At 44.3% G+C, this 19,051-nt stretch overlaps 1 protein-coding gene across 1 annotated transcript in view; it reads right to left on the reverse strand.

The window, feature by feature from the left end:
• The window catches only part of LOC308160429 (uncharacterized protein), a gene marked incomplete at both ends in the record, with an annotated part of 96,362 nt that overhangs the window by 60,435 nt on the left and 16,876 nt on the right, over window positions 1–19,051 (reverse strand). Inside the window, 2 exons of the mRNA XM_080534343.1 lie at window positions 6,715–6,840; window positions 11,622–11,744. Coding sequence (XP_080390469.1) covers window positions 6,715–6,840; window positions 11,622–11,744 — 249 coding nt within the window. The remainder of the gene's footprint in view (window positions 1–6,714; window positions 6,841–11,621; window positions 11,745–19,051) is intronic.

Genomic DNA, 19,051 nt, shown 5'->3' on the forward strand with positions numbered 1-19,051 from the left:
CACACAGGCAGAGGTCAGGCAGGCAGGTAGACACACAGGCAGAGGTCAGGCAGGTAGTCACACAGGCAGAGGTCAGGCAGGTAGTCACACAGGCAGAGGTCACGCAGGCAGGTAGACACACAGGCAGAGGTCAGGCAGGTAGTCACACAGGCAGAGGTCAGGCAGGTAGTCACAGAGGCAGAGGTCAGGCAGGTAGTCACACAGGCAGAGGTCAGGCAGGTAGTCACACAGGCAGAGGTGAGGCAGGTAGTCACACAGGCAGAGGTCAGGCAGGTAGTCACACAGGCAGAGGTCAGGCAGGTAGACACACAGGCAGAGGTCAGGCAGGTAGACACACAGGCAGAGGTCAGGCAGGTAGTCACACAGGCAGAGGTCAGGCAGGCAGGCAGTCACACAGGCAGTGGTGAGGCAGGTAGTCACACAGGCAGAGGTGAGGCAGGTAGTCACACAGGCAGAGGTCAGGCAGGTAGTCACACAGGCAGAGGTCAGGCAGGTAGTCACACAGGCAGTGGTGAGGCAGGTAGTCACACAGGCAGAGGTCAGGCAGGTAGTCACACAGGCAGAGGTCAGGCAGGTAGTCACACAGGCAGAGGTCAGACAGGTAGTCACACAGGCAGAGGTCAGGCAGGTAGGTGGCTAGTCACACAGGCAGAGTTCAAGCAGGTAGGCGGGTAGTCACACAGGCAGGGATTGAGCTGGTAGGTATTCCTGAATAAAAAAAATAATAATAATAACTTGAATGTATATAGCGCCTATCAGGGTACCCAATGTCGCTTTACAGAGATACAGGGGGAAAAAAACCTGTCAGACAAACAAAAACAACAACAGAACTAGAGGCCGAAGGCTCAACCTCGAGGATGAAGTCACCAACCTTTCGGAGCAGCGCCTTGGGTGCCACAACCATGTACGGATCGTGGCGTTGTCATTTTGTAGGTTTCATCTAGGCTATTGCTAATACAGGCCACATAAAGTCGTTTTTTAAAACTTTTACCCCACATCATTGTGGATTTATGGAGACCTGGTGGTGATCATACTTACAGCTTGCTACTATTTAATGTCCTACAAGTGTCTACAGAATAAGGAAGAACTGGTTTTAGCTGCTGCTCTCCTCAGACATGGAATGATCTTCCATCAGGTTAGACTGAGGTTGGAGCACAGCTTTAAGTCCTTGGTTAGGGACCAGCTCAAGAGACTTGTTGTGATTAATGAATGTTTGTATACTGTATATTGTGTTGTGTTTTAAGGTGTTGTTTTGTAATCATATTTGTATTGTAACAGGGCATAATTGCAAAAGAGACCTCAGTCTCAGTGTGTCTCCCTGGTAAAATAAAGGTTTACAAATAAGAAACAAATACATACAGTAAGGACTACATAATAGAGTAAGGTCACATGGTCAGGAAAAGCTCCTGACTGGTACATCATGCCATCTATTTATAAACCATTGGACACATACTGACTGTATTTATGACACCATTATGCATTCACCTATGACCATTTAGCTAAATGACAGGCAGAGAGCTGCAGCCTGTTGACACTACTGCGTAGCATGTCTACTCTAGCTTTAGCTGACTGTTCAAAGAAGACTTAGCCTGGGGCAGAATTTAATGAGAAAATACCATAGAACTCTTAAGTGACAACAATGCATTATCCAACATACACTCATCATCGTGTCATTGTGTAATGAATCACGTTACTTAAGACTTTGTTCTTGTGGAGTAACCACAGAATTCCACAGTGTGGGATTGATTGAATTCCAGTTAAAGATGGCTCTGGTAAGGCTCATGTCTTTGGGTTGGGCAGACTGAAAGAAGACTGAGGTCGCCAAGGCGATGTCAGTCCAGTCTGGCCAGACTCAGTCCCAGACCTCTGGAACACAACACAAGAAGAATTCCGAAGGCGGCCAAAATGTATAGTAGTCCAACATTTAGAGTTATTACTGTCCAGACTTCCAACAGCTGCCGACACTGTTTTACAACCTCATAAATTACAGTAATTGTGTTTATTTTCCCTCTTTTGGTGCTAAAATTGGACGAAATCCAATTCGACCTGGAATTCTGTTCCCATCTTTCTGCATATACTTTTGTTTAATGTGAAATTAGCAAACAACATGAAATTGCATACGTTCATACACATTTTTGTGAAATAAGATACTTCTTAACTAAGACCAGGGGTTTTTCTTGGTCAGGTCACATGGTGAGGAAACACTCAGGGAACCCCTGAATATACAGTATGTGAATTAAAAGCTCATCAACCACAACATCTGAAACTACGTAAAGGGTCGGCCAAACAGGTTGGAATGAGAACCAGCAGTTGTTTACCCATGCCAACCTGCCAATACTCCTGACGTTTGTGAGGTTCTACAGATCCTCAACCATGGAAGGAAGTTAATCTAGCCCACATTTGTGGTCTAGAGTTTTGGTCCGCAACCAATCAAAATGTTCAGACTTTTATTTTGAAAATCACAACACACACTTGCTAGTCAAGCCAAAATACTGCAATTCAGCTGCATTCATTCTGCATTCAGGTCAAAGTGCAGGGGGAAGGTCACAGGAAGGGAGGCCATCTTGAACATCTAGGAATGCCACAATGGCCTAAAAGGTGTAACCCCTACAGCTATGAATGTGTGTGCAACAAGACAGGTATCTATAGGTCTATACACAGGTTTATGTGTGTGTGTGAAAATATACCACATTGTCGTCATCACTGCCCTCCTGACTGCTCTCCTCACTAGCTTCCTCTCTTTCAAACATGGTAGATGGTGATGTAGGTCTACTTCTTTCTCCCTGGTTGAGCCATTAGCTGTTTGCATCCACAAGTCAACAGCTGGCTTTTGGTCAAAAGTCTCTGTTGTTGTCTTAGACAAGTGGATGTGCATCAGGGATGAGAGGCAAGAGTCTGACAGGCGGGATCTGTACTTGCTTTTTATTATACTGAGATGTGAAAATCCCCTCTCACAAGCAGCACTGCTCAAGGGCAGTGTAAGGGACAACAGAATGACTTTCTGAATGTTGGAGTAACTATCTGGATTGCTTGGCTTCACTATGTTGACCAAGTCATACACAGAGGAGGCTGCCAAACGTTTTCCTGCTTGCTTTAAACGAGTCCCTGTCAATAGACAAGCTGGCCTATTTCTGAAGGATGTTACTAAGAGTTGTGTTGCCAAAACTGTGGAGGTCTTGCATTTCTTGAGGCCAAGTTGAAGGATCAAGAATTGATCACATGACTTGAGGGATTCATATCTGCTTTCAAACTCTTGAATTAGACCTCTAAATACATCAACCTTGTCCCTGTCAGCATCAGCATTTTAAACAGTCTCTTTCCTGTACTTGCCTCCACTGTCAAGCAGAAGTGTCAGCTGTCCAATAGCTACCTTGAGCTCATCTTTGCATTCACCAACAGTCAACTTCTCTTGCTGGAACCTGAGGGAGGTGAACTGTAAAAGGTTGGCTAGGAAACACTGGAAACGCTCTGTGCAGATATGTTTTAGGTCACTGTCATCACTTGTAGCCACTTGAATTTGAATGGTAGGTAATAGCCTCCATATTTTCTCTAGAGTCTCTTGTCTCCATGCAGACCATCTAATGTTGTGAAACTTTCATAGCTTCACAAAGGAAATGCCATTCTCATCACATATCTTCTTCTGTTCTTTTTGTACCCCCTGTCTGTAAATAAAAGCTTAACAACTTGACAACAGAGCGATTAAATGTATCACAGTATGGAACCATGCGATCAGCTGACTTGGCGAAGTTATCGAGGCTAACTATAAACTTTACATTGTTAGAAGGCTCACAAAACAAGCTGTGTTAGTTGACTAGCGAGTGTGTCATTGACTTTCAACAGCGCGGAAATGTATTCACATTTGTCGAAAGAAAAGTCTGAACGGATGCCGACATGCGGACCAAAACACTAGAACGTGTCACATTTGGCCAACTAGCCCATAAGGCCGGTGAGATTGTATTTGTTGTTGTGTAGCTGTACATTTAGGGGACATAAACAGGGGTGCACATAACTGGTGCGCCAGTGCGCATGCGTCACCAAAATGCATGCTGCGCGGCAGATCAGCTGCATGAACGCGCTCTTGCGCACCAACAGCTGGAACAGCTGGCAGAGGAATTTACTTCCTCAAAATCCAACTGCTGACTGCTGACTGCTGCATCACTGCAAGCCCCGCTAAGTAACTATTTGCCGTCCCCTCAGCCGAAGGCCCGACGAGTAATCCATCACAACAGTCGACCGACGACGACCACGGCGACTCTCCTCATGAAAACATTCGGAAAGTATCGTAACTCGTACTTTCATTCCGCGTATCGCGTATCGCACGGTTATCACGCCGCACGTGAAAATTCGTGAAAATTCAGTCCCAAACGACTCGTCGCTAAAAGGAAAAACAACACCAAGGGACTTCACGTTTCTTTTCTCTGAAGCTTTCAAACGTTCAGACGTTTGTTTTACAGCTTCATTATCGCACCTCGACCCCTGACCCAGGGAATATGGTTGGGAATTCTATTAGAAAAAGAAAAAAAAAGACTTTGTTGCACAATCAAAATAATGAGCTATTTAAAGTGATAGCCTACAACATCCTCTACCATGGTTGAAATTGAGGACAGTGATAACTTACAGCAGTCAAGAGAGCAGTGATGATTAAGCTTGTAGCATAAATAAATGCTTAGGCTGTAACTTTTTGTTGAAAAGTTGATTTCAGTGTTTACAGAACAGAGCAGTGCTTAAAGAGATGTCAGTTGATTTCATTGTGTTTAAAGAACAGACATTCAGTTAGTGCTTAAAGAGATGTCAGTTGATTTCATTGTGTTTAAAGGAGTCTGACAGACTTTCATGCTTAAAGAGCAGTCATTTGATTTTGCATTTTTTGCATTTGTTTCTTTTGTTTTGCACACAATCATTTGTTCGTTCATCTTTATTTATGAATAAATGTCGTTTTGCTAATATAAGTTATCCATGTATCCTTTTTTTATCCATCCTGTGGGGCGGGTCGTGACTCGCGAGCTCGGGGAGCACCAAGCAGCATCCCTAGGTGCTCCTCTGAGCACTGGCCCCAAAAAGTTATGTGCACCCCTGGACATAAATGTGGTAGTAGATCACATGCCCATATTCAAAATGATGTGTTTGCTTTAGCCATTGCATATTGTGGAACATGGACTAGTAGAATGTCACTAGTAGAAATTGCAGTCTACTAGATTGTAGTCTACTAGATTTGAGTTTACTATATTGCAGTCTACTAGATTGCAGTCTACTAGATTGGAGTTTACTAGATTGCAGTCTACTAGATTGGAGTTTACTAGATTGCAGTCTACGAGAGCTGCATTATATTTTTCATGGTTTTCATGGGCCTTGCTGAGCAGTCTTGCTGCTTACAGCAGGTAAGGAAAGACACAAGGGGCCCTATTATGCACTTCTTAACTTGCCGTCTTAAGTCTTAATTAAGACGCACCGCCAGGTTAAGACCTACCGCCACCCTTATTATGCGCTTCATACGCGCTACTGCTATTATGCAGGTGTCGATAAGCGCCCACACATAAGACGTAATACTCCCGTGCATATATTACTCATTGTGGGAGTGTTCATATGTTAATGAAGTGCACTAGGCGCCCCTGCTATTATGCGATCTGACTTTGCTCCTAGCGCTAAGAAGTGGTTTGAAAAGTTCTTAAGTTTAGACTTCATGCACGTTTTGAAACACGAGCGCGCCTCCGCGGTTTGCGCATGCATGTGGGCACACATGAACACGCACGTGGCTCCACGGCAAGACGTCAATTACGGTCACAGTATAAATGCTTTATTTCAGAAGGGAGAGGCCAGCGCTGTACAGTATGTTGCCTCCGCATACTGTGCACATACAGTACGAGCATGCCGTGCGTAATATAATGACATCAACATCTGTCATTCCTGCAGTCTTCCAGCGACCCCTCTGTAATACTTCTCAACTCACAAGCGGAGGTATTGCCGTGTTTATTCAGAAAATAATCATGCACGAGCTTGTTACTTTCTTCTGCAGAGAAGCGCGCTGACCTCCTTCTTAGGACTTCCATAATAGCATAGCGCTAAAGACTCAACGCAGCCGGTTCTTAAAGGGAATGGCACCTGGCACGCTGATTGGGTTGATTGAGAAGACGCCCAAAACACACCCATGACTAATTTCTTTGCTTAGCGCCGGGTTTTAGGCGCCCACTACCGCACGCATAATAGCAAAGTGGCCTTGACCACGCCTCCACGTCTTAAGTTTAGATCTACCGCCTCGTCTTATTGCTTAAGACTTATGAAGTGCATAATAGGGCCCAAGGCCTTTTAAAGTACAAGAATGACATCAGATCTGCTCTGCACTTTCCACGGAGAGGAAGCATTGTCAAAGCATAGACAACACAGGCTGTGTGACGGGGTGTTTATTTCACACTCAACATGGCTCAGATAAATAGGCCCAGACTGCTTGCAAAAAACAGACCCATACAATTGACCCTTATTTTGGAACACTTTTAATTGTTTTAAAGAATAGGCTATAGAGTTGAGCGTGTTCCACCCATAAGGCTAGCATGTAGTGCAACAGGTATCCGATTTAATGTAATACTTTTTTTTTTTTTTTTGTCAAATGAAAGCCAAGTGCAAGAACTGTGTACGCTTCCTGTCACTTCAGATGATGGCAACCTCTGAGCTATGAGATGTGTACACACACACACACACACACAGTCTGGTGATACTCACGCTTGCAATGTTTGCCATCCTCTCTGAGCTGGTAATTGTGTCTGCAACGACACTGGTAGTGAATGGCCGACAGTTGTACACAGTTCTGCTCACAACCTCCATTGCTGATGGCACAGGAGTGGATGGCTGAGGACAGAGAGGCAGAGGCAGAGACAAACTAATAAAGTCTGGATAAACTAACAATTCAAGGTGATACGTGCACATCCATTACATTTTATAAATGCACTGTGTATTGTATCATGTAATGAAATGGGAAAATTGTCAAAACAATGTTTAACAGTCCCAAGAGTTTCATGAAGCAACTTTTCAGCAACCGGGTCCTCATCAACCTTGGGCCATGAGGTACAACATTGGGCCGTTCAACGCGAGGAGCATCCAGTGTGTAGGTTTTTCCCTTTTGTCATTCACATGATACAGTACACAAAGATGCTGCTGTATTAAATGTTGGGGACCATATAAACGACCTGTCCTTTGTTCAGAATATTTCTTATAACCACGGTGCCATGACTGATATTACTGTAAAAACATGAAATATTCCTTGAGTACTTCTAACTTCTCCAACATTTGACAGAGGGAGGAGGCACCACATGTCTTAATTTTTAGTGATAAAAAGTGATACACAGTTGAATTTGGATGGAATTTATCCCTATAGTGATATGTCAGTGAAATATAATTACTTTTACAGTCTGATGAGAAAGGTCAAATGGCACTGATGGTGCCAAAATGTCTCCAAATGGCACAATTTGGTTGTCTGCCTAAACATACCTGTACTAAAACAGGTACAAAGTTGCACTGGCTCACATTACTAGCATCTAATTTGACACAAGTACTCATCAGACCCTGGAGTACTGATTCCTAGATGATTTGGGCTATAAGCTCAGGTTTCCAAGCTGATATTCACTCTAAAAGCTGTTTTCTTTTTTAGGCTGAGAGTGAATTTGAGAATTTTCACAATGTTCTATCTCTATTTACTCTTCTGACACTTCTACAGACACTTCTACAGCCACACCACAGGTGTTAGCTTTCATTTGATACCAAGATCATTATGAAGGCCCTTGTGATTGTGGAGATATTCTATATTCACTGTGGGCATGTCATTTCGAGCAGAAAACCTGAAAAATAGGATCGATAAGAACAGGAGGAAAGGTGTCATATAAACAATCACATAGAAGGATCACACAAACATTTCAAACATTTCATTTATTTGAACTCAGCTATTGATTTACTTTTTTGTTGTTGTTGTTGCCAGACCAGTACTACCACACCTGATTACAGTTAAATCAATCGTGGTTCAGAGACCAGGATTAGTTGATTATCTAAAACAGGTGTGTTGGTAGTGGGCTGAAACCAAAGCAAGAAGGTCTCCAGGTCCAGAGTTGAAGAACACTCTGGCCTGGTGTGAACCGTATCACCCTGGCCTGGTATGAACCCTATCACCCTGGCCTGGTGTGAACCCTATCACCCTGGCCTGGTGTGAACCGTATCACAATCACAAATGACATTTCACTCTAGGATGACCTCAGGCAAGGGAATCACTTTTCTTTTGATAAAACACACACAAACCCCATTTGCATTGCGCTCTTGGAGTGTGACCTTCCCTGACCCCTCCGCTGACACTACCGCTTGCTTTCTGTTATCCCATTAGTCGACATCTCAGAACAACACAGATTAAATAGCTTTTTCTCTGCTCCATTTGAGAGCTATCTGATGTGGATCGATTAGCATGCGGGGACAGTACCTACAGCTCATAACAGAGCAGTATTTATGGAGACAGCCTTTTTCATGGCCCTTTCAGGGCCCACACGTAGCGTTCCCGTTGTAAAAAAAAGGGAGAGTGTCAGCAAGAATCAAGATGGAGAAGCTAGCAAAGAATCACAGCTAGCAAAGGGAAAGCTTTTGATAGTTTCCCATGTGTCCTGGATAGCTGCATTGTGGAAGAATTTTGTCTTGACAAATGAGGAAAAGAAATCTATCGGTCATGTACAGTGCAGAATTTGCAATACTATCCTAGTCACAGTGTGAAGATAGGCTTTGGGCCTGGGTATGGCTCGGGCCGGGGGAAATGCTTAGCTTGATGGGAAGGGTAGGGCCGGGCCTGAATGCCACGGGCTTGGGCCGAGCTCGGGCCGAGATTTCAGGCCCGCGCAGACCTCTACTCCAGGGTAGAATAAAGCTTTGTGTAGAACTGCCGTAAAAAGCTTGCGTACATAGACAAGCAAAAACGTTTATGCACACCAACATTCAGATTTATAAAACGGTGCACACACAAGTCCCACACCTGTTTCCCTTTATAAATCCAGTAGGTAATGTGCGTACGCGTACGCAACCTTGCGTACGCAAGGTCAATACTCGACGTAGAGCTACAATCGTTTCCACGGTCAAATTGACTCATGTTGAAATTGTATAAATCACTACGTTGACATGGTTTTCTACGTACAACACGGGTAAGATCAACATGTTATCTAAGTACTTTCTATAAATGAGTCCCCTGATTAAACTTGTTTTGCAAACAACCGTTGGTATTTATTTATTATTCTAAATCATGTTTTTATGTGTGCACTTCAGGGAACTCTTCATTAGATTAGATTAGATTAGATTCAATGTTATTGTCATTGACAGTTATTGACAAGTACGAGACAACGAAACGCAGTTCGGCATCTAACCAGATGCAAATAGTGCATAGTGTATACGTGCAATGAATATGACTATAAAAAGTCAATATATGTGCATGAATGGCAATATTATATGTTGCAGTAAATAGTGATATGTACAGGACAAGAGGGAAGGATATCAATGCTCCTAATCAAAACACATGTAAAACAGCTGCTAGCAGGCTAGCGCTAAAAACAACTTTGCTACGATCTAACTGCATGTTTAGTACATCACAACATGCTAATAAAACATCAACATGCTAAAAACACATAACTACACATAATTAGATAGTGATAGATCAGTCCTAAAACGAGTTTGTTTACAAGCCATGTATCTCTTATCAGTAGTCTATGGCAGACGAGGCAGTGAATCTAATTCACAAATTATAAGTATTTAGTATTTATTTTACACAATGGTATCCATTCTCCAGTTTCATCCTTCTTCCAGCTGACTCACAGTTGCTCATTTCACCAGTTTCTGTGCCTACGCATGGGTCCCAGTGTGCATGGAGGAGCGCACATTTTCACACCAAGTAGTTTTTTTATAAATCCCCAAATTTCTGTCACAGTTGCATACGCACATTTTTTGTGTGTACGCAAGCTTTGTCCAGCCTGTCTGACTGACAATGCAAAGGCTTGATTGTGATTGAACATTCTAATTAGCATACAAAATAGGAAATCTGAGAATCTGGCATGAATTTACATGCAGTTACTACAGGAGAAACCACAGGAATGAAGCCCTTGCCTAAGGGGGTTTGAGGCCAAGGTATGTTCTTGTGGGGTGGGAGTGAGAACCTTTTTACTGGCCAAGGATGGCTGGTAACTTTGGATCATCCAAGTATGCATAGGGACAGTTACAGCTACATAGGTTCATGAGTATTTAAATCAAATCCATTTTATTTATCCATCCTGAATGGGCAGTCAAAAGTTTAATCACAACTAATAAAATGTACGGCAGCTCAAAACTGTGTTAGTAAACTGGCTAGTTCACAGTTTGAAGTTGTTTTCCAAGAAATTCTTAAATTGAAGTTGGCTTGCAAGCTAATCTTGTTTTGTGTGCCTGCTAACAATGTAAAGTAGTGTTATTGTTAACTAGGTAGTAGTGGGGATTACTCACCGAATCCATTGCAATATTTTGGCTTGACTAGCGAGTGTGTCATTGATTTTCAATAACGTTTAAAAAGGTCTGAATATTTAACAATATTTTGCTCAAAAAGTTCACACAGTTTATGAATGGGGTCTCAAAATGTTGCTTAATGTTTTTGTAAGCATCCTTGAAATCAGCTGCCCTTTATTTAAATCAGCAAAATGAGTCCTCCTGAAAAACGTAATGTGAGATGATTCAGGCAGTTTGTTTGATTATGCATTCAAAGGTTTCAAGCCATTAAAGTAGCCTGATTAAATCCAAATAAATAAGTACATGTATTCCTTGCTTCTGGACTACAAACAGTCGCCATATGGACAACAGGAGTGAATCTAAAATGAGTGCATGTGTCAAAGCAGATGCTAAGCTCTGCCACATTTGTTAAGAAGAGGAAAATACATGTGGGTGAAAGACCTTGCAGTCGTATTGAGAAGATGTAAGTGTAAGAATCCATGCACATCCATCTAGTGTAGTTCAGGACCCCATTTGGAGTATTAAAACATCAACAATATGAATGGGCTACAGTGCTGTGGTAATTACTCATTAAAAACAACAACCAAATGGTTATTCATAGCAACACTGGAGTCTCAGAGCTTCCCATGACCTGCAGTTCAGGAACTCTAAAATCAATCAAAAAGTCAAGCTGACACAAATGTGTGCCAGAGTCATGAGAGAGTGGTCAGCTGAAACACTAATATAGTGTACTAATGTAATGTGTATATATAGTGCTGAAACTGGCAGGCAGGGAGAACAGGCAAGATCAAATGGTGTGAGAGAGAGAGAAAGAGAAAGAGAGAGTGAGACGCTACAGTATACTGGGCTACTGCCGTGGACACAAGCCTGCTCTGACAGGTCTGTGGAACACTGGGAAACCTATGCCATTACCGACACAACAGGCTCATTGATTCCCTTCTGACTGGAGTAAAAGGTGGAGACCCCACTTTGATGTGAGTCCAAGCCTCACAGAGCCTATGCACTCCAGACTGGCTACACCAGTACAGAATGTTGCACCTGATCTGCAAACCCCCCCCGCTCCCCCCCCCCCCCCTAACCCTAACCCCCCCCCCCCTTGACCTCAGATGACCTCTCCACCCTCCATTGGGGATTCTTACCGATGCAGGTCTGGGCGTCAGTGTGTAGACGGGTGCCTGGGTTGCACTGGCAGTAGTACGAGCCCCTGGTGTTGACGCAGCGATGCTGGCAGCCCCCATTGTGTACCTGACACTCGTCAACATCTGGGGAGAATAAATTACGTACGTGATGTGAGAGACGTGGAACACACCCTTCTGGTGGTTGGGTTAAGTAGTTCACAGATCAACAGAGTACTAATACGTTCTAGGCGGGCTTTGCCCCAGAAGTCCTCTACACCGCCTATTATATTGAAGCCTTAAACACATAGAAAGCAATCTGCAACAAGTACGGTCGCATGTGAATCTCATGAAGCCAAGCGGTAAGTGGAGACAGATGGATGTGGGCCAGGACATTTAGAAGAGCAAGTACTGTATACACACACACACACACACACACACACACACACACACACACACACACACACACACACACACACACACACTATTTCCAAAAATGGAAATCTGAAAATTCTAATTAAAAAGAAGAAAAAGTCTCACCACCACATTCATAGCTGATACATAGAGCATTGACCTTACTAATGGTTTGTATCACCATCATCCATTAGCCCCATCAGTACATGACATCACTGCATGTTCTTGGTGGTTAAAAGTGAAAGACCTTACAGATTGTATTCTACTTGTGAAATTGAAAAACTCCAAAATGTAAAAAAAACTAACGGTCATTACACTATCTGTCATATATTCAACAGAGGGCACCAAAACAAGAGGAAACTACGAAATGACAGTATTCACGAGGTATTTTCGCTTCTTTTTGTCTGCCTGGTGCTCTCTAGGGGTCAACTTGTCTAGGTCAACCTGAAATGACTTGATGAAAGGAGGTAAATCCTGGCTCTGACCTCCGAAGGCTCAGATGTAGAGCAAGGGTTGTTAAAACATGACTGTGTGATGAGCAGAAAACTCCTGTAGTGATCAGCCAGGGAATTACCGTGTCAGGCTTTGAGTTATGTTGGATTTATCACGCTACCATGTAGGGCTGCCACGATTAGTCGACTAGTCGTGACGACGTCGATTACCAAAATCGTCGCCGACATATTTGGTAATCGACGTCGTCGCATGTTTTTTGGGAGCTGAAATAAGCGATAAGCATTCGTTTTTCTTCCCTGAAGCTGCCACTGGCTAGCGTCTCCCAGTGTCTTTGATGTACATGCGCAGTGTCGGTCATCCGGGGCACACGTGACATCCCCGGAAAAACAAACGGAGAAATGTCTTCCCGTCCTCGTAGATCTAAAGTGTGGGAGCATTTCAACCACAACGTTGAAAAAAACAATGTAAAATGTAAAATTTGCAAAGCTAAACTCGCTTATCATGGCAGCACGTCTATGATGCGCGAGCATCTCAAAAGGAAGCACGTTTGTGGCAGATGACGAGGAAGACGATGACTCGTCTCGGTAAGCTAGTTAGCTTGTTATTGGCTAACGATATCTTACGTTAAAAGCCTTCTTACATTATTTTACGTTATGTGCTGTAACGTTGTCATCAAAGCGATACTTATCAAATAGCTAAAAATGTTGTCTTACCGTTACAGTGCTAAGAAGGCGCGTTCTATGGATAGTTATCTTGTCAAGATGCCAACGTGCACACCCCAGCAAGCCACCGTCCTGACCGGATCAATCCTGAACATGCTGGTTAACAAGGGTCTCATATCCTTAACCAGCATGTTCAGGATTGATATGGGGCGTTTCCCCACACTATCTAAGCTGGCAAAATATTTTCTGTGCATCCCTGCAACCTCCACCCCATCCGAGAGGATCTTCTCTGCAGCAGGGAACATCTGCTCTCAAAAGAGAGCAAGCCTCTCTCCAGAACATGTGGAAATGCTGACTTTCCTCGCTATGAATGAATAGTCCACACAGGAGAGAAACAATTTCTTTGCTCAGTCTCCTGCACTTTTCTTTGTTATGTTATTTGATTGAGACCAAACCATTTCTCTACAAACATTTCTTTTTGTGGATAATTGCTCTTTTTTAGTTGCCTTAGTGCCTACCTCATTTTATTTTGCAGCACTATTCAATACATTTAAAATGTATGTTTGATGCCAGAGATGAGTGAAGCAAAGCAAAACTTTTGTACTCTGTACAAGTATTTATTTTTGTTTTTGTATTCTTTTGGTTGCCTAGTGCCTAGCCACCCTCATTTTACTCAGCAGTTTGCACTCTCTACTACTCTTTACATTACATTACATGCAAGTGATGCCAGAAATAAATCTGCAAAGTTAATTAAAATATCTATTTTTGAGTGAACAATCATTTTAATTGTCTTTATTTTTAGTTAGCACATGCCTACAACAACAACTAACAACTTCAAGCTAAATTTAGAAGCTGATTTAGAAGATGATAGCTAAATAAGAGCGATTGAGTAATTGTGCAATAAGCTGTAATTTATGATCCGATTAGTCGACTAATCGTTAAAATAATCGGTGACTAGTCGACTATGAAAATAATCGTTTGTGGCAGCCCTACTACCATGAGGGTTCTGAAGAATTACAGCAATGACAATCACTCTATTTCTCTGGGGGAGGGAAGGCTTGTTTTCCCTTACAGAGCTCAAGACATTGGCAAGAAGTTTCTCTCCATTAGTTTCTAGAAGAAGTAATATATGACTGTCTGTCTTGTGCTTGGACGAAGTCAAGGTTGTTGTCACTTCAAATTAACTGGAAGTCCATCAACAGCCAAAGCAAACAAAAACGTGTGTCCTCTTCATGTACAAACCGTCTGATCGCCAGACACAATATAACCTATGTTTTCAACCACAGTCTCTGATCACTGGGAGAGGTCAAGTGGTCACCATGGTGTTTATACATACACTTTCCCTAAACCGTGACCATCTATGGCTATGTACCTCAAACAGTTCTAACCAACATGTGGAGCACAGAGACCCAATGATAGAAGGGTTTAAGACTTTGCTACTTTACAGCCAAGGGAGAATTTACAGCTGAAGGGCCTAAGGTTGATAATTGTCAAGAAGAGAAACAATACAACTGTGTAAATGGACTGACTTATATAGCGTCTTATTCCAATGCGCTTTACAATGGCCTCTCATTCACCCATTCATTCACACACACATGTAAGGCGCCGGCCCGCTCATTGGGAGCAATTTGGGGTTCAGTGTCTTGACCAAGGACACCTCGACATGCCAACCAGGGTTCGAACTGCCAATCGGCCGACCTTTCAATCATTAGACGCCGGCACTACCTCCTGCGCCACAGCCACCCCTTAACACTAGAACAGCTGTGCCTTTTTTACCTACTATAAGAGCCACCTCAGGGGGTCAAATGACCATAGTCTTTACAATGGAAAGCTGCTATTTACACACAACGACCACTAGTTGGCCACCTTGTAAATTAGCCTACCTTCTAACTAAACTGCAAAATAGCTTTATACTAGCTTATCCTGGTGTGATTTTGAAAATGTAAGGATACTGGTTGGTAGAACGCACATATCTAGGAAAAGTAATGAAAGGAGAGTCCTGAAATTTGAATGAATGAATGAATGAATGGTCTTTATTGTCATTGCTACAGTACAGGTACCAAACAACGAAATTTAGGAGGGGTGGCTCCCCTGGTGTTAGGAAAGAAGAAAAAAAACTTTAAAAAAAAAAAAACACAAGAAGGGAAGGAGCTGGTTTACATAAATAAAGGCTATGTACACTATCCACTATACTATACTGTACAGATAGACGACTAGGGTTGTCATATTGCACAATAGTGTTATTGCACATTTATTTAAAGTGTCGCAGTTTGCAGGCTTGAAATGTACATATGTGTGCCTCAGCACTACACCAGATTTTTTCAGTCCAGCAGCTGCCATCAATCCGTCCAGACTGTCCAGGGCCCAGAACCTAGGTCTTTGCTGTGTTCAGGACCTGGACGGCCCTGTGGTAGAAGCTGTTCTTCAGTCTGTTTGTCCTTGCGGCCATGGTCCTGAACCGCCTTTTCGAGGGCAGCCGGGTAAAGTGTTCGTACCCAGGGTGGGTTGGGTCCCTGGAGATCTTGGAGGCCTTCCTGAGACAGCGTGTGTTGTACAGCTCTTCCAGAGAGGGGAGGGGGGCGCCGGTGATCTTCTGGGCTGTTCTCACGACTCTCTGTAGCGCATTTCTCTCCGCGGTTGTGCAGCTGGAGAACCAGTTGCAGATGCCGTAGGTGAGGATGCTCTCCACTGCGCCGCGGTAGAAGGTCACCAGTATCTCCTGCTTGCTGTGTTCCTTCCTGAGGACTCTCAGGATGTATAGCCGCTGTTGTGCCTTCTTGATGGTGGCTTTTGTGTTGTCCTTTCAGGACAGGTCATCCTGTATGTGCACCCCCAGGAATCGGAGGGTTGAGACTCTCTCCACGCTCTCTCCGTCGATGAGCAGGGGCTGGATCTCGGACTTTTTCCTCCTGAAGTCTACGATGATTTCCTGGGTCTTTGACTTGTTCAGCAGCAGGTTGTTAACCTTGCACAGCTTGCTCAGTTGCTCTACCTCATCCCTGTACGCCGCCTCGTCCCCCCCCGAGATGCATCCCACCACGGTGGTGTCGTCTGCAAACTTTACGATGGAGTTGCTGGGGTGGACGGGGGTGAAGTCGTAGGTGTAGAGGTTGTAGAGGATGGGGCTTAGCACGCAGCCCTGGGGGGACCCAGTGCTGAGTCTGAGGGCTGTGGAGGTGTGGGGGCCCACCCGCACCCTCTGGGGGCGGTCGGTCAGGAAGTCCTTGATCCATGCACATATAGAGTGTGATAGACCCAGGTCTAGTAGTTTGGTCACTAGCCTGTCTGGAAGGATGGTGTTGAAGGCGGAGCTGAAGTCCACAAAGAGCAGTCTCGCGTAGCTGTTTCCCCTCTCCAGGTGGGATAGAGTGGCGTGGAGAGTCGTCGCGATGGCGTCCTCTGTGGACCTGTGGGCTCTGTAGGCGAACTGGTATGGATCCAGGTTGGGCGGGAGGCGTGTGAGTATGTGGGCCCGGACTAGTTTCTCGAAGCACTTCATGATGATTGGTGTGAGTGCCACCGGGCGGTAGTCGTTTAGGCAGCTCACCGTGCTTTTCTTCGGGACTGGGATGATAGTTGAGGTTTTCAGGCAGGGTGGGATGGTGGCCTGGGACAGGGACTGGTTGAAGATGTTGGTGAAAACCCCGGCCAGCTGGTCGGCGCAGTCCCTCAGCACCCGTCCCAGGACGCCATCCGGCCCCGAGGCTTTCCTGGGGTCCACCGCCTTCAGCACGCGTCTCACTTCATGCTCTGTGAGGGTGAGGCTGCTGAGAGCTGGAGAGAGTGGTGTTTGTGTTGTGGTTACCTCCGTTCGCCCCTCGTCGAACCGGGCGTAGAAGGTGTTCAGCTTTCCCGCCAGCAGGGGGTCGTCCTCTGCGGCTGTGAGCCTGTTGGCTCTGAAGTTTGTCATGTGCTGAACCCCCTGCCACATCCGCCTGGAGTCGTTGCTCAGGAAGCATTCCTCAATCTTCTCTCTGTGTTCTGCCTTGGCCGCTTTGATTCCGCGCTTTAGGTTAGCCCTGGTGGTGCTGTACAGCGGTGTGCTCTTCCCTGTGAAGAAGGCGTTGTCCCTCTCGTTGATCAGTTTTTGGACCTTCCCAGTCATCCATGGCTTCGTGTTGGGGTAGACCCGGACCCGTTTGTCCACGGTGACTGAGTTGGTGCAGTTCACTATGTGGTTCAGAACCGACGACGTGTACTGTTCCAGGTCCTCATGCTCATATTCCTGCCATGGGGTGTCATTTAGGCAGATCTGCAGTGGAGCGGACCCTTCTGGCCAGGTTCTGACAGTCTTAGTGGTGATCGGAGCACTTTTCCCCATGGTAGTGTATGCTGGGATCAGGAGGATTGACACATGGTCAGACATGCCTAGATGAGCTAGCGGACTAGCCTTGTAAGCACGTTTGATGTTGGTGTATACCAGTGTTTTTTTCTCCTCTTGTTGCACATTTAACATGCTGATAGAACTTGGGTAGTACTTCAGGTCGACATGATTGAAGTCTCCTGCTATAATGTGAATTGCCTGTGGATCTGTGCTTTGTTGACCACTGATGACGTCATATAGCCGCGCCAATGCTAAGCTACCGTCTGCATCTGGTGCAATATAAACGCTTGTAATATACACTGCATTGAATTCTCTCGGTAGGTAAGTGGGTCGGCATTTAACAGTCAAGTATTCCAGGTTTGGGGAACAGTGGCTACTTATAGTTTTCGTAGCTATCCTTCGTCGATATAAATTTGATCGAGTGCAAAGATATAAAACAATTTTTACTCACATGGCCGTTCGAGAGCAGAACCAAGTGTAGCAAGTCAGAACCGACCAAAAAAGCAGAAGCAAAAGAGGGTCTTAAGAAATATTTATGAATGCTCTACACAGGTTGTTATTGATTTGTTGTAAACAATGTTTACCTTGGCATAAAGGGAACAGTGGCCTGAAAACAGAATCATGTCAGAAAGGCTACAGTCCCATGGGGCAGTTTAATGTAGGGCAGGGGCAGGAAAGACCGTTAGTTTGGGGTACTTGACTTCATTTCTCTCTTTATATAGTTGTCCTGACGGCTCAGGCACTCTTTCCGGCCAATGATTAAAGGGCCTAGTTTTCCTGAAATAGCACTCGTGTGACACATACATGTATTATCCCATTGCTCAGGAATTTCACTCGACTAGTAACAATTTTAGTAACCTTTTTTAACAATAAAATAGAAACCATTAGACAAGGCATTAGTTCTTCTGTGTCAGGCATGAAAAACATGTACCCACTAACAACCCCAAATAGGGCGGACATAACAACCATGTCACAATTTAACACCATCAATTACAAGACCCTAGATAACATTATGTCACGTCTTAAACCATCCACCTGATGTCATGCCAACAAGCTTTTTAAAAAACATATTTAGCTGCATGGCAGGCGAACTAATACAAATAATCAACACTTCCCTTTCATCAGGATTCTTCCCTGAAGCCCTGAAAACTGCCGTTTTCTACTAAAAAAGAACAGCCTAGACCCATTTGTACTAAACAACTACAGACCAGTGGCGGCTGGTGCTAAACATTTTGGGTGGGGCACAGCAGTGTTTCCTCCAGGATTTTTCACATTAGTGGCGGGGGGGTCCTCTTTTTTTTTCGCGTGCACGATTTTTTTTTCCCGTTCACGCGCATAAAACGCGCACTGGCGCTCAAAACAAAGACGTAATTTCACTTTACCCACGCAATACCCACTTAAACATGTGTGAGAATACGTAACGGCGTTTTGTGACAGAACTTTCACTTTCATTCATGAAATTCACCCCGTCTGTGTTACGGAGCACTTGAATTTTGGACCATTGCGACTGACTATAGCTCATATACCATCAAAGGGGGGAGATGCGACATGAAATATGTCAGAATGCAGCAATATCATGCACAGATCAGCCTTATAACATG

The sequence above is a fragment of the Nansenia antarctica genome (genome assembly GCF_963989245.1).
Source record: "Nansenia antarctica genome assembly, chromosome: 6".
NCBI classification, from domain to species: Eukaryota; Metazoa; Chordata; class Actinopteri; order Argentiniformes; family Microstomatidae; genus Nansenia; species Nansenia antarctica.